Source organism: Microtus ochrogaster, unplaced genomic scaffold (genome assembly GCF_000317375.1).
Source record: "Microtus ochrogaster isolate Prairie Vole_2 unplaced genomic scaffold, MicOch1.0 UNK129, whole genome shotgun sequence".
Classification (NCBI taxonomy): Eukaryota; Metazoa; Chordata; class Mammalia; order Rodentia; family Cricetidae; genus Microtus; species Microtus ochrogaster.
In genome coordinates, this window is record NW_004949227.1 from 351153 (window position 1) to 364790 (window position 13638).

Here is a 13638-nt window from a genome sequence, read left to right on the forward strand (position 1 = left end):
AGAATGGATAAGGAAAATGTGGTACATTTACACAATGGAGTACTACACAGCAGAAAAAATAACGACAGCTTGAATTTTGCAGGCAAATGGATGGAGCTAGAAAACATTATTTTGAGTGAGGTAACCCAGACCCAGAAAGACAATTATCATATGTACTCACTCATAGGTGGTTTTTAAACATAAAGCAAAGAAAGCCAGCCTACAAACCACAATACCAGAGAACTTAGACAACAATGAGGACCCTACGAGAGACTTACACAGATCTAATCTACATGGGAAGTAGAAGGTAAAAAAGACAAGATCTGCTAAGTAAATTGGGAGCATAGGGACCTTGGGGGAGGACTGAAGGGGAGAGAGAAGAGGCAGGGAGGGAGCAGAGAAAGATGTAGAGCTCAATAAATATCAATAAAAATATATTTAAAATATGCATGCACACCGCATTATTCTTAACACATCCTGTCCTCAAGAGAAGCTGTTGAGGCAGGGTCTGCACTGCTGGACTTTATTGGAGCCTTCATGGTAGGGGTGGGTGGGGAAAGGGAATGCCCAGCTCTAGTCTCCTGTGGTCATCTTGCCCCACTTTTGGGGAGTCAGAATCTGAGAAGCACAGGGCAGAGACAGGTTCCCCAAGACACAATGCATTATAGAACATGGCTTCTCTCTGCTACTTCATTCCCACATTACAGGGGACTGTTATAGTGATTCCTTTTCCCTGGTACATAATGCTTAACTCTCAACAAGACAGTTCCAAGGATGAGGCAAAATGGGTACCAAACCCAAAATCAGATAGTGTAGGAAGGTTGGACTTATCAGACTGAGAATTTTTAAATAACTGATTAAAATGCTAAAATGTGCCAGGCAGTGGTGGTGCACACTTTTGATCCCTGTACTCGGGAGGCAGAGGCAGGCGGATCTCTGTGAGTTGACAGAGCTAGTTCCAGGACAGCCAGGGCCATATAGAGAAACCCTATCTTAAAAAACCAAAATTAATAAATAAATAAAACGCTAAAATGCTGGACTGGGAAAATGACTCAGTCAGTAAAGTGCTTTGCTTTGCAACCAGAAAGTCTTGAATTCAGTACCCCAGAATCCACATTAAAAAGCTGGAGGTGATAGTTCATGCTGTAAATCCAGATTTGGGGAGGCAGAGACAGGAGGATTCCTGGGGCTTACTGAGTAGTCAGACTATCCTACTTGGTGAGCTCCAGGTCAGAGAGAAATCCTGTCTCAAAAAACATGGTGAACAATGCTTCAGAGATTATTGACGACCAAGGTTATGTTCTAAACTCTATGCACATCTGCACAGAAAAGAACACACACACACACACACACACACACACACACACACACACACAATGTTAAAGTACTACCAGAAAAAGTAGATGATACATAAGAACAAGACCACAGTTGGCACAAGGGAGGACAGAAAATGAAGTCTCTACCTGGGATGTTTATGCACTATTGACTGTTGGGTATTTTATTTATAAAAGGGTAAAGGGGAAGACAGAGACTGGGGATACTTAGCAATTCCACCATAAACTCTTTCCATAGTGGAAAATTTTCAGCCATTGTCTTTTCAAAATTATTTTTTTCTATTTTTTGAGATTATAATTGCATAAATTCCCCCTTCCTTTTCCTTCTTCCAAACCCTTTCATAAACCACTCCTTCCTCTCTTTCAAATTCATGGCTTCTATTTGTATTAATTGTTTTGACATGCATATATGACATAAATATAGTCTGCTCAGTCTGTATAATGTTATGTGTATATATGACTTTAGGGCCGACCATTTGGTATTGAATAACCAATTGGTGTGCTCTTCCCTGGGTTAGACTATGTCTCCAATAGTTCTTTGACAAGGTATAAGCTGGCCTTGAACTCCTAATCCTCTTGATCCCATCCTCCCAATGCCAGAATCACGGGTGTGTGCTACCATAATCAGCTTAAACTTTGCTATTTTTAAGATTTATTTTAATATTTTACTTTATGAGTATTTTGCCTGCATTCTTGTATATGCGCACTGGTGTGATAAGTCCTTCTGTATATGTGTTGCTTTTATTGTGGCAAGAAATTCTCAGGGGGTGACATTTTCTTTTCATTTCACTTTGACACAAATATAAGTTTAAGATAAGTATGCATCCTCATTTGTTTCTGAAGGGGTATTTTTCAAGGGCATCTATTGTATTTATTTGCTGCTGTCACAAACTACCATAAATTTAATGAGTCAGCCAGCACTTTGTCTGCCTGGAATTCTGGTACTTGGGAGGTGGAAGCGAGAGGATCAGGAATTCAAAGTCATCCCCAGCCTCAAAATGAATTCAGTGAATTTAAAGCCAGACTGGGCTCCTGTGACCCTGCCAGAAAGAATGGTGTATCCTAGTTTTAAAGACCAGCAGGTATGAGAGGCTACATTCCTGTGAAGGCTCCTGGCTCCCAGGCCTAGGCTATTATGCCCCAGGCAGTTTTGGAGTGGACTTCCTCACTGTTTCCTCTCCACCCCTCAGAACCTTTCTCTTATTTTATCACCAGCTCAGCCATTTGGTCACAGGGTTTTAAATTTCACCCTCATTTTAGGGCTTTTGTACTGGGGGTGCTACCTGAACATCCCGTTTCTAAGTCTATTACTGCAGTTGGGATTTTGAATGTCTCAGAAGTCTGTGTTTAAGAGCTTAGTCTCTCAGGCACTGCTACTGGGAAGTAGAGCCTAGGGGGCAGGGCTATGTCTTCAGTTTGAGACATCTTTTTTTTTCCCCAAGACAGGGTTTCTCTGTAGCTTTGGAACCGATCCTGGAACTAGCTCTTGTAGACCAGGCTGGCCTCGAACTCACAGAGATCCACCTGTCTCTGTCTCCTGAGTGCTGGGATTAAAGGCATGCGCCACCAGCGCCCAGTCCAGTCTTGAAGGGTCTTGGGGGATACCAGTCCCTTCCTTTTCCTCTTGGTCACGCATATGTCTCACTTGACACTCCCGTGCACTCAGGTGCTGCCTAGAGCACAGGGCCAACCAGCCGTGGCCTGGAACTTTGAAATGTGAGCCAAAAATCAATCTTTTCTCTCTGCAAGCTTATTGCCTCAGGTATGCCTGTGCTGACTGGAAACCCGACTGAAACAACTCGGTCTCCATTACTTTCTCTTCCATACACGCTCTGCTGCTCTTCCTTTCCTTCTGTTCTATCTCTAGGCTTTGGAAACACAGCTTCCCAGGTCTGCTGGCTGAGTGTGAAGGCACTGGCAGTGTCGAGCAGAAAAAGCCCCACCTAAAACTTACATGGCCCAGTGATGTGGATTCTACCTAACTTGCCAGATGGCCCAGGAACAAGCGTCGCACAACTCTCCCTGACCTTGCCTAGGCTTTTGTAGCCTTGATTCCACACTGTATGATCCACCCAGCCCCCCCTGTTGAAGCCTAGTCACCCTCAGCAACACAGCCAGCCAGCCCACTTTGACTCAGGGCTTGGGGGTCACTTGTAACTTCCTGACTGATTTGGGGCATTTGATTGCGGCACTGGCACACACTGTATCTCATTCCCCTCTGAAAATGAAGCAGCTTCTTCATATCTGGTTTATTGTTGTACCCCAGTTTCTTAAGGGTGTGCTAGAATAGGAGATCAAATGGATTGTGAGTGACCAGGTAACCAACAGGCAGCATAAAGACGGGAAATGAGGAATGGGTGATAGGCAGGTTTCCCTTTCCTCTCCCTCCCTTCCCCAAGGAGCCCAGGAAGCAGCACCCTCTGTCGAGTATATTAAATAAACTGTTTATTCAGGAGGAACAATTAAAGAAAGTGATTATAAAGTGGATTACAAAAACAAATAAGCACAAGCCTCTCCAGGTTCAGAGACAAGATGGTCCTGCTGCCACAGGTACTGCCAGTTCCAGTCTGAACGTGTGAGGAGGCTCGTGTGCAAGTGTGAACACACATACATACACGGTTTGCAAAGGGGTGTGCACTTCGATGAATGACCATGTGTGTGTCTGCAGCTTGGCCCCTTCCCTGCCCCCCAAACCAACACCGGCTGTGTGAGACACACAGCAGCAAAATTGAGGCCTTCATCCTTCCCTCCCTCCCCCTCAGCTCTCACTCTGAGACCCCATCTCCTCCGGTGGCAGTTTGACCACCCTCAGTCACAAAGAGTCTCAGTGATCCTGTCAAGACATCTGGGGGAGGAGGAAAGAAACAGTCAGGGCACCAGATGTGTGGCTGGGATCCCGCCTATTGGCTCCCAGGCCCATGCCCTCCCATGTGACACTGCCCAGCAAAAAGCCACCCAGAGAGGCTGTCCCTGTGGATGTTGCGAGCAGCCCTTGCATCTCAGAGTCCACACCCCAGAGCCCCAAGAAGGCGAAGTTCTAGTCAGAGAGGAAGGAAGGAGACTACACCAGTGAAAGTTGTGAGGCCTTTCCCCACAGGTGGCCATTTGGAGACAGGGAAGGAACCGAGAGCAGGTCCCTGTGGCAAAGTGTGATACAATCTTCCTGAAGAGGAAACTGCAAGAAGGGGCAGGGCCCAGGCAGCAGGCAGAAATCTGGAATGGTTGGTCTCTTGGATAAGAAGCTCCACTTCCACCCGGAAAGAATAAAGTAACAGTCGCAGAAGAGGCAGGTTCTGGAGCATGGTCCCGCTCTAAAGCGGTGCAGGTCAGGCCCGTAGCCACGGGTCCCCCCATAGGCACATGTAATAGAATCCGGGGTAGGGCAAATCTCTGCTCTGTTCCTGCCTTGCTCCACCACCCCCATGTGAGGTATTGAGCTTCCCCTCCCCCTCCCCCTCCCCGCTTATGGCTGCATCCCATCCCTGCTAATACATGGGGTCATAGGTAGGGACCAGCCCAGCAGCCCCACACAACTCTTATGTGGGGTCCAGCTCAAAGACCCCATCACTGGTAGGGGTAGTAAAGAAAGAAGGTGGGTCTGAGACAGTGGACTCCGGCCCCCCACTGCCTTGCCCCCCAGAGCGCCTCTCCTCCAGGCGCAGGCTGCGCTCAAAGTCTAGCAGCTGGCCCATGAAGTTGAAGTTGGGTGAGATGTTAGACTTCTTCCGCTTGACCAAGTCGTAGGCATCGTTGAGTGAGAGGTGGAGCTTCTGCATGAGGTAGGCCACGGTGACAGTGACAGAGCGGCTGACCCCTGCCAGGCAGTGGACGAGCACCCCGCAGTTCTGGGACAAGGCCTCATCTAGGGAGAGCAGGACAGAAACATAGCCCCCCCCCGGCAAGGGTCAGCATGAGTGGGGCCAGAGCCAAGTGAATTTTTGGGGGGCAGCATCTCAGTCTCCCCATCCTTCCTTGCCCATATCTGGGAAGTTTCACTGGCAGATGACCAGAGCTCTACACCCCCCTCCCTCACCCAAGTGCCTTGTGGGCTCTGGGAATGGTTTCTAAGCTGGGCAAGAATTCCCTTATAGAAGAGAGTAAAGAGCAGGAGAGGCCAGGAGTCAGTCTGGTGGGTGGGGACAGGTGGAGAGAGAAGACAGCAAGGATAGGGAGGACTCACCAATGAAAGCAATGGCCTCTGGAAAGAACTGGGACAGATTCTGGCTCCAGTGGTCGGAGATAGGAATCTGCTTGTAGTGGAAGTCACCATTCTTCTCAAAGAGGTTAGGGAGGTTGGGGGTGACATTGAGGATATAGCGGATGCCAAGCTTGGCAAGGCTCTCCAAGTTGGCTGAATCTCGGGCACTGCCTAGGTAGAGATTGGGCAGAATCTGGACTGGGAAAGGTGGTAGCAGCCCAGTTGGAGGGGACGTGGTGCTCTCCGAATCTAGGCCACAGCTCATGGAGTCGCGGTCAGCCTCAGACTCTGCATCAGAGATATCAGAGGCCAGGCACAGGCCACCTAGCCCCACCACAGGCACGGGGCTAGGTACTGAGGCCAAGCTTGAGCCGGCAGGGCCGCTAAAGCTGGTTTCACAAAGGTGAGGACATTCGGCCTGGAATTTGCTGAAACCACCTGTCAGAAAAGAATGGGAGGGGGTCTTGCTATTATAGCCACCTGGGCAGCCAAGAATCCCTACCTGGGGCTAGAGAGCTGACTCTACACAGCCCAGGTGGGTTGCAGATATTGCTAAAGGGGACACGCAAGCCATCAGTTTCACCTATACTGGAGTGCCATGTGTGGTGTGTGCTGTGGATACCCACCCTACCCACCCATCCTCACTCAGCACTTGCGGCTGATTCATGTCCATTCTCCCCATTTTCCAGATTTATAAATGGGTTCGGATGGATAAAGGACGTGCCCAAGGTCATGCTCAGGTCTGCTTTCCCAAACGCTGTCTGGCAGGTTATAGGGAGGAAGTCTTGCCCACATTTTACACAAAATAAGGTGGAGTTTGCCCAAGGATAAAGTAATAATGAAATCCCCTCGGAAGGCACGGCCTTCTCCTGACCTGAGAGACCACCAGAGGCGGCCCGTGCCCTCTCTCGGCCCACTGCCCCTCACTTACCCTGTAGGTAGTAGGCCAGGTAGCCTTCTTCCCGCAGCTTCTGGAGCAGGACGCCCAGCACCGAGTCAGCTTCCCACTCTGGGGCTTCTTCTGCCTGTGCCTCTGCCTGCGCCTCTGCCTCTCCATGCTGGCTTCGGCCACTACCCTGGTCGTACAGAAGCACAGGGGAGGGTGGGGAAGGCTGCAGCGGTGGCCCAGGCAAGAGCGAGCGCACAGACAGGCTCCCTCTCCGTAGGCGGCGCAGCATCAGGGCGGGCAGGGCCACGCTCAGCGCCCCGCAGATGCGCGCCGACTCGTACAGCTCCCGGCTGCGGCAGTCCAGCAGTAGAAGCTGTGGGCGCGGGGGCGACAGCTCCTGGCGCAGCCACAGGCACGAACGACCCAGACTCTCCATGGGCGCGCGGCGTTCTGCACTTCTGCACGTCGGACAGCGGGTGCTGTGGAGAGAGGTCAGGCGCGGAGTGAGGGCAGGTTTGTCTCTAGTCCCGCAGCACGGACCAGACTACTGGAGACGGGAAGTCAGCCCCTGTCCTGAGGGCAGGCGCCCAGTGTCCCTACAGGGACATTCCTCCACCGCCTGCTTCTCTCCTTGCGCTCCACCCACAGTGAGACGACCAAGAAAGGCGCCCCAGGAAAAATACCCGAGGCTGCTGCCACTGGGATGCTGCTCACGGTCCCGCTTAGATAGTTTGCGTGAGACATACTCCAGAAGAAGAAAGCTGAATGAAGACTTTTTCTGGGGTTCTAGAACTAAAGCAAGTTCCCTCCACACCCCTTTTCTGACTTTCTCACTTGCCCCGATCTCCATCACTTTGGATGTGTGGAGAAATTGGGTTAAAGGCCTGGATCTCCTCTATGCCCAGAAAAACCCAGAAAACAAGAGGGTCACCAAGGTGAGGGGCCTAGGCGAGTCCTTGTAAGAGCTGACCCGGCCCCACTCTTCCCCACCCCAGGAGAGAACAAAAGGAGAGACCTGGAGCGAGATCCTGAGGCAGGCGACCCGCGCGTGGACGTCCTGGCCACAGCTAGTGCCACGGCAGGGCGCAGGTATCGTCCCTGGAGAGGGAGTCTCCAGGCTTGGACTCTCGGAGAGGGCGGGGTGGCGGAGCAGGCTCACACGTGGAAGCCAAGCCTCGCGCCACTCGTGCGCTGGCCGCTTCCTGGCAGCCGGATCCAGCTTCAACCTTGGAAGCCTCTGCCTTCGGACTGACTTAGTAGCAACTCGGAGGGGCGGGGCGGGGCGGGGCGGTGGGCCGGCAGGGCGGGCTCAGGGGCCAGGGCAGCCTACCAGTGCGAGCGAACAGCCCGGTGGGAGTTGCGAACAGCAGGCTGAGCAAGGGCTTCAACCCAGGCGGGACAGGGTCGGGGCAGAGGCCAAGGGCAGGTCGGGGGCCCAGCAGGGGACCAGTTGCAGTTGCCCCTGCTCGGCGCCAGTCTGGTCTCTGGAGGCAGGAAGAGGGGTGGGGACAAAAGCCCAGAGCCCCAGAACCAGAAACTACCTCAAACAACTCACTTAATAATCCTAAACTATCAGCCCTTATCTGGAACTAGATGGCCCCCATCTGTATAATGGGCTAATCAGAGCCATCCAATTTGGGCTACTGTGAAATGCCATTAAAATACTTAAGGCACAAGGCAGCTCCTGGGTCCCCCTTTCTCATCCAGGCTTTATTTGTACAGACCTGGCTAAAGGTACCCAGGGATTCTGAGCACCCAATTCTAAACTGGGGCACTATGCTCTTATTATATGATGAATCCTAAAAGCCATCCCTGCCTCCTCCTCGTGGCCTTCTTCCCATAAAGCCCTGGATGAATCCACACGGAAGGAAGTCGTTCCTCTGCAGTGTCACCATCTCCATGCTCCCTCTGTCTTTTGCACTGGCCATGGCTACAGAAGTCCTAGTTTCTGAAACCAGCTTGGTCTCTGCCCTGCCCCATGCCAGAGCACCATTCAGTCCACAAAAGCTGGTGGCCACCAACCAGCCCACCAGACAGGTGATGAACAGGAAAGACACACAGGGGCTCTCCTTGCCTGGGTCTTCCAGTCCAGCAGGACACACTAACAATAAGCAAAAACACCTAATGAGATATCAGGGTGATAAGTGCTAACAATGAAAGGAGAGGTAGGGGGAGGCTTCTAAAAAAGCCCCATCTGGCCATGTGTTCTTTCTCTGCTTAAACCCCAAGAAAAGTAAATAACAGTGTTAAAGGAAAACACACAACAGATAAGATAAAGCTTGCACAAAATAATCAAAGGGTTAAGACCCTGTAGATAAATGGGTAAGGAACTCAAGGACTGCACACTCTGCCTGAAGGAAGGAATGCAATGGGGTAAGAATATTTGGGGAAAGGTTGAAGCTCAGGCTTGGAAGGAAAGGCAATTCAAAAAAATAACGAAACGCTTCCCTGTTAACTACATTAGTAGAATGTTCTCAAAATGAGAACACCCAGTGTTAGCAAGGTTGCTGTTAAACAAGTGTGCTCTTCTCATCCTAGGGGGGATTTTGTTTTGGCAGCACCCTTTTGGAAACAAGTGTAACAATATACAACAAAGACTAGACAAGAGCAGGGCGGTGGTATTGTACACCTTTAATCCCTGCACTTGGGAGGCAGGGGAAGGCAGATCTCTGTGAGTTTGAGGCCAGCTTGGGCTACAAAGCAAGTTCCAGAACAGCCAGCACTGTTACACGAAGAAATCCTGTCTGGAAAAACTAGGGGAAAAAAAAGAACCAGACAAGAAAGCCGGACAAGGGTGGTGGTACACACCTCAAATTCCACCACTCAAGAGACAGAGATGCTCAGATCTCTGTGAATTAGAAGCCAGCCTGGTCCAGAACTAGTTCCAGGACGGCCAGGACTACACAGAGAAACCCTGTCTCAAACAGCCTTTCAAAAAACAAACCAACAACAATGAAAACCCCAAACAAAAAATAATCAGACAAGAAAAGCTCACACTTATAAGTTACTTCTGGGGCTCCAGCTTAAGGAAGCAAAGACAAGAAAGCAGACTGGTGCACACATAATGGGTACTGCAAAGCATTTTGCTCAGGGGTGAAAAATGTAAAGTCTCATAAAGAGAAACATTTAACAGCACTGCAGACCACGTATGCCTTCTGAAAAGACTCCTCTAGTGAGTCAGAGTTAAGATGAGATGCTGTGTGAAGTGATGCTGCGGAAGAAGTCGGCCATACAGACTAAGGCTACCTCAGAGGGTTCTTGCCCTCCAGTCCCTTCCTGTTCCTTCCCGTGTCATCCCCGTCCCGTGCCCCCCTCCCTTCACCACTGTAGTGGACTGCCAAGGAGCTCAGGCTACTGAGCTCCCACCTCGCCATGTCCCTGCTTCTAAGATGAGTTCCAATGTTGGTGTTCAAAGGGTTTTGGGGTTCTGTGGACACAGTCCCAGACAGATCTCCTCGGATGGCTGCTCATGTCCCAGTCCCTATACCCTGTTGGTCTCATGGGCAAGTCTGCAGGCTTCCTTCTCTATCTCACAGTGGCCTCAAAGAGGCAGCACTGTGGCATGACTCGTTTCTTTTTCAATATTCTACCTTCTCCTTTCCATACTAGTTTCACAGTGTCACAAGTGGGCATCTGGTGCCACCTGGCCATGGGTATTCAAACTAGGTCCTTCCTCCATAACTCCACTGTATCTACAGGTAAGACCTTGGAGGTAGGCCAGAGGTTGAAGACAACACAGAAGTCCTGCAACATATCACACTTGTAAGTGGGGCTGACTGGGGGTCTTGATTATATTGTGAATGGGGTAGTGGTGGTATGGGGCCCTGGATGCAGAGAGCTGGAGAGACAGTATCCCACCCTCCCAGTCCTGGAGGCTCAGAATGCTTGAAGGAAAGATCTTCAACCTGAAGGAAATATTGGTACTCTTAGAAGTCTAGGTGTGTTCTCTGGGGTAGCCTTTCTGGAAGAAGTATTAGGAACTGTCCTGGGGATGCACATGGGAGGGAGGTACCCTGCAATGGTGAAGGAGAGGGAATCCTCGGCGTCAACAAACGACCCTACTCCTGGCCACACCTGGAGAGTACTTCCCCTACACCTCATTCTAGGCCCCTGCTGGCAAGGTCCCAACCCTAGTGTGAGATAGGGAGTCTCCAAAGTCAGCGCACAGTGCGCGACGCCTGCCGTGCCCGCAGTGCCAGCAAACAGGACAAATGGGAACCTGTTGCCACCCCCGCACTGCAGGGTTCGGTACAGCCAAGCCCCCTCCCCGCAATTAGCCCCCACTCATGTCCCTGGCAGCGTCTGCTTGTGCGCGGGCCCCGCCCCTCGCCCGCTTCTCGCAGCTGCCAGGGTTGGGGAGGCCGCCGCACTTGGGGCTTCCGCTGGCCCCCTTCAGCGGTAGAGTCAGGCGGCCCTCGCGCGGGCCGCAGGGTAGGAGATGAGCCCACTGCCGCACCAGCTGGGCGCCCCAGAGCCTCCTGGCCGGACCAATGACCCCCACAGGTCCAGCGCTTGATGCGGGTTCTCTTAGGTCCCCCTGAGATGCCCAAGAGAGGCACTGCCCTTAGCAAAAAGCAACTATTCCCGATTCCCGCCTGGCCCAGTGGTAGGATTTCAGTTGTCACGGCCAGGTCACATGGCCAGGAGCGCAACTCCCAGAGACAGGGATTCTACCAAATGCAGTGTCTTTTCCACAAAACGCACTTTCCACTGGGAATGGCTTTATGCTTTTCCAGGTCCGGCTCCTCGCCGGACTGGGAGTTCCTCCAAGCCAGGAACTGGTGTGTGCCTGGTCCCAAGCTGGCCCCAGCCCCCCAGTGAGGGCCTGAGGGCACTCGCAGAAGAAATACTCATTAACAAAGAAGGCATGAATGAATGAAACCAATTGTTGCCTGGGGGAGCCCAGGAGGGTGCTGCTCCTGCTTTTTCCTTATCGAGCACACACTCCTCCCAGACACGCACAAGCACACGTGCACACATAGCACTCCTCACAGCATATGTGAATCTGGGATACAAACAGTGCATGCAGACTTCAGCCCTTAAGGAAGCAACCCACTATGCGAAGGACCCTTTTGGTCCCAGCTAGGCCTCCTCCATTTCAGTGCCCGCCTCTCCTGTCATTCCAGCCCCACAGCCCCTTGTCTCCACATCTAAATACCATACCTTGAGCCTCAATTGCCTTCTTTATCTCTTAGAGAAGAAGTCAAATCAGTCCCTGGGGAATGTCAAGGTCTAAGGAGGCATCTGGAGGGGTGTCCCAAGCTAGAGAGCCACCACCTGGCAGAGATGCCACCAAATGCTGTAGTCTTTAGAGCCTGTGTGCCATGTGTTGGGGTGGTGGTAGGAGGGACTCAGAGAGGTGTGTGTATGTGTGTGTGTGGGGGGTTCAGGGCTATTTGCTATGGGGGCGGGGCAGGATGCTGAAGCTCTAGCAATCTAGCTGGTGTCCTGTATATTAGGGTGTTGGGGATCTGGAGGTGTCTGCCTGGGGAATGGGGAGTTTCGGCCGCTGGAGTGTGCATTTGTGTTATAGTGGGTGGATAACAGTGACTCTGGACTGTGGAGACGTGGGTGGGTGTCTGTAATGGGCATATGGGAAGTTTGTGATGATAGGGGCATAGTGTGTGTGTGTGTGTGTGTGTGTGTGTGAGAGAGAGAGAGAGAGAGAGACAGATAGAGAGAGAGAGAGAGAGAGAGAGAGAGAGAGAGAGAGAGAGAGCGCACGCGAGCTAGAGAGCTATGTTAGTGCAGACATTGCAGGATGTATTGGCACTATGTCAACACCTGGGTGTACTGGGGCGTGGCAGGGTCTGGGATGGTGTTGGCAGAGTTGGGGATAGTGAGGCAGGGGGTGTTGTTATGTACAGTACAGGAACCTGTGCGCTCACGACTGTGCAGCTGGTGGAAATGGCAGGGGATATGGAAGGCGCACGGGCAGGGTGGCAGGGGTGTGTAGTGATAGGATCTAATGGGTCTTGTAGATTCTTGTTCCCTGGCATGCCTAGGGGCCTTTGGGATGTGTTTGGCAGGACTTTGGGGGTCCAAGGTGAAGAAAAGCACTTGGAGGTAGGCAGCCAGAGGGGTGGGGGCGGGGTGGGGCTCCGCGTGCTCTGCTCACCTCGGCTGGCCTCAGCTTGATCCCTGGCTCTGTGCGTCGCGGCCAGGAAGTTTCCGTAGCTCGGGCAGTGAAAAGCGCCGCTGCCACAACTGCCACCCTCAAACACCACCAGAGCTCCGGGCGGCGGCCTCTCCCGGGGCTTAGGGGCCGCCGCTGCTACCGCTGCTGCGGAGGGAAACTCCAAATCCCGCCTCCACCACCGCCTCCGCCGCCGCCGCCGCCTCCTCCCGTCCTGTAGCGGTCTTCTCCGCCCCCTGCCCAGGAGGGGCAATGTCTCCAGCGGTGCACTGGGAAGGATGGAGAGGGGCTGAGGCCTGCCCAACACCTCCCTCTGCCTCCCACACCCTACCCCTCTCCCACCCACCTGCAGACCCCTGCCCTAGTCTTCTGCTTGATTGATGCTCCCTGTGGTCTCATGTCTCCCTAAAGCACTGTTGCTTATCCCCTTACCACGAGCTTGGGCGATATAGTATGTGGGGAGGTTTGACCTCATCTGTGTTTGGGTTGGGTAGTGGTTGCACAGTAGTCTACATTGGCATACCTCCTTCCTGCAGAAGTGAAGGGACCCACCAGGGACAGGGCATATGGCTTGGCCTCCAGGGCCACCTCCAGCCCCCACAACAGAGTGGGTGTAAGGTCTGGCGGACAGTACTGCAAGTGTCCCCCACACCAGGTCCCCCGTCACTGTCTTCTCATGTTTCAGATTTTGTTTAATAAGAATAACATGCGAGCCTTAGTGCTTGGAAAGGGTGGAACTGGTAGGACATTGAGAGAGGAGCTGGGAGCCTGGGGGTTCCATTTACTTCCCTTTGCATCGCAGGTCCCAAGCATTCTCATCCAGTACTGTATTTGATCCTCACATCAGTTCTGTGGAAGTCAAGGGAGCCGGTTCCCATGCTACAGCTAGGTCAACTGAGGCAGTGGTTGGAAAAGGGTGCCAAGTAATATGGCAAATCCATACTGGCCACAAGTTGACTGAGTCCAAAGTCTAGAGCCTCAGGTGAACAGTTGTACAGGATACCAACTGTTTCCAGGTCTCATTTTCAGCTTTGGGCCAGAAGGACTCAGAGGAAAGGGCTTGTTCTTTCTAGGGATCCCAAGGGAGTCATTGGTGATCTGG

At 52.1% G+C, this 13638-nt stretch overlaps 1 protein-coding gene across 1 annotated transcript; it reads right to left on the reverse strand.

Moving 5' to 3' along the window:
* Nucleotides 1-4816: 4816 nt before the first annotated feature.
* On the reverse strand, nt 4817-12582 carry Dusp9 (dual specificity phosphatase 9). Its single transcript, XM_005371820.2, has 4 exons — nt 12519-12582; nt 6443-6879; nt 5494-5949; nt 4817-5175 (listed from the first exon to the last, which is right to left on the reverse strand). Exons 2-4 carry the CDS (start codon nt 6834-6836, stop codon nt 4850-4852), a joined length of 1176 nt encoding a protein of 391 aa, XP_005371877.1. The 5' UTR covers nt 6837-6879; nt 12519-12582; the 3' UTR covers nt 4817-4849.
* Nucleotides 12583-13638: the final 1056 nt, after the last annotated feature.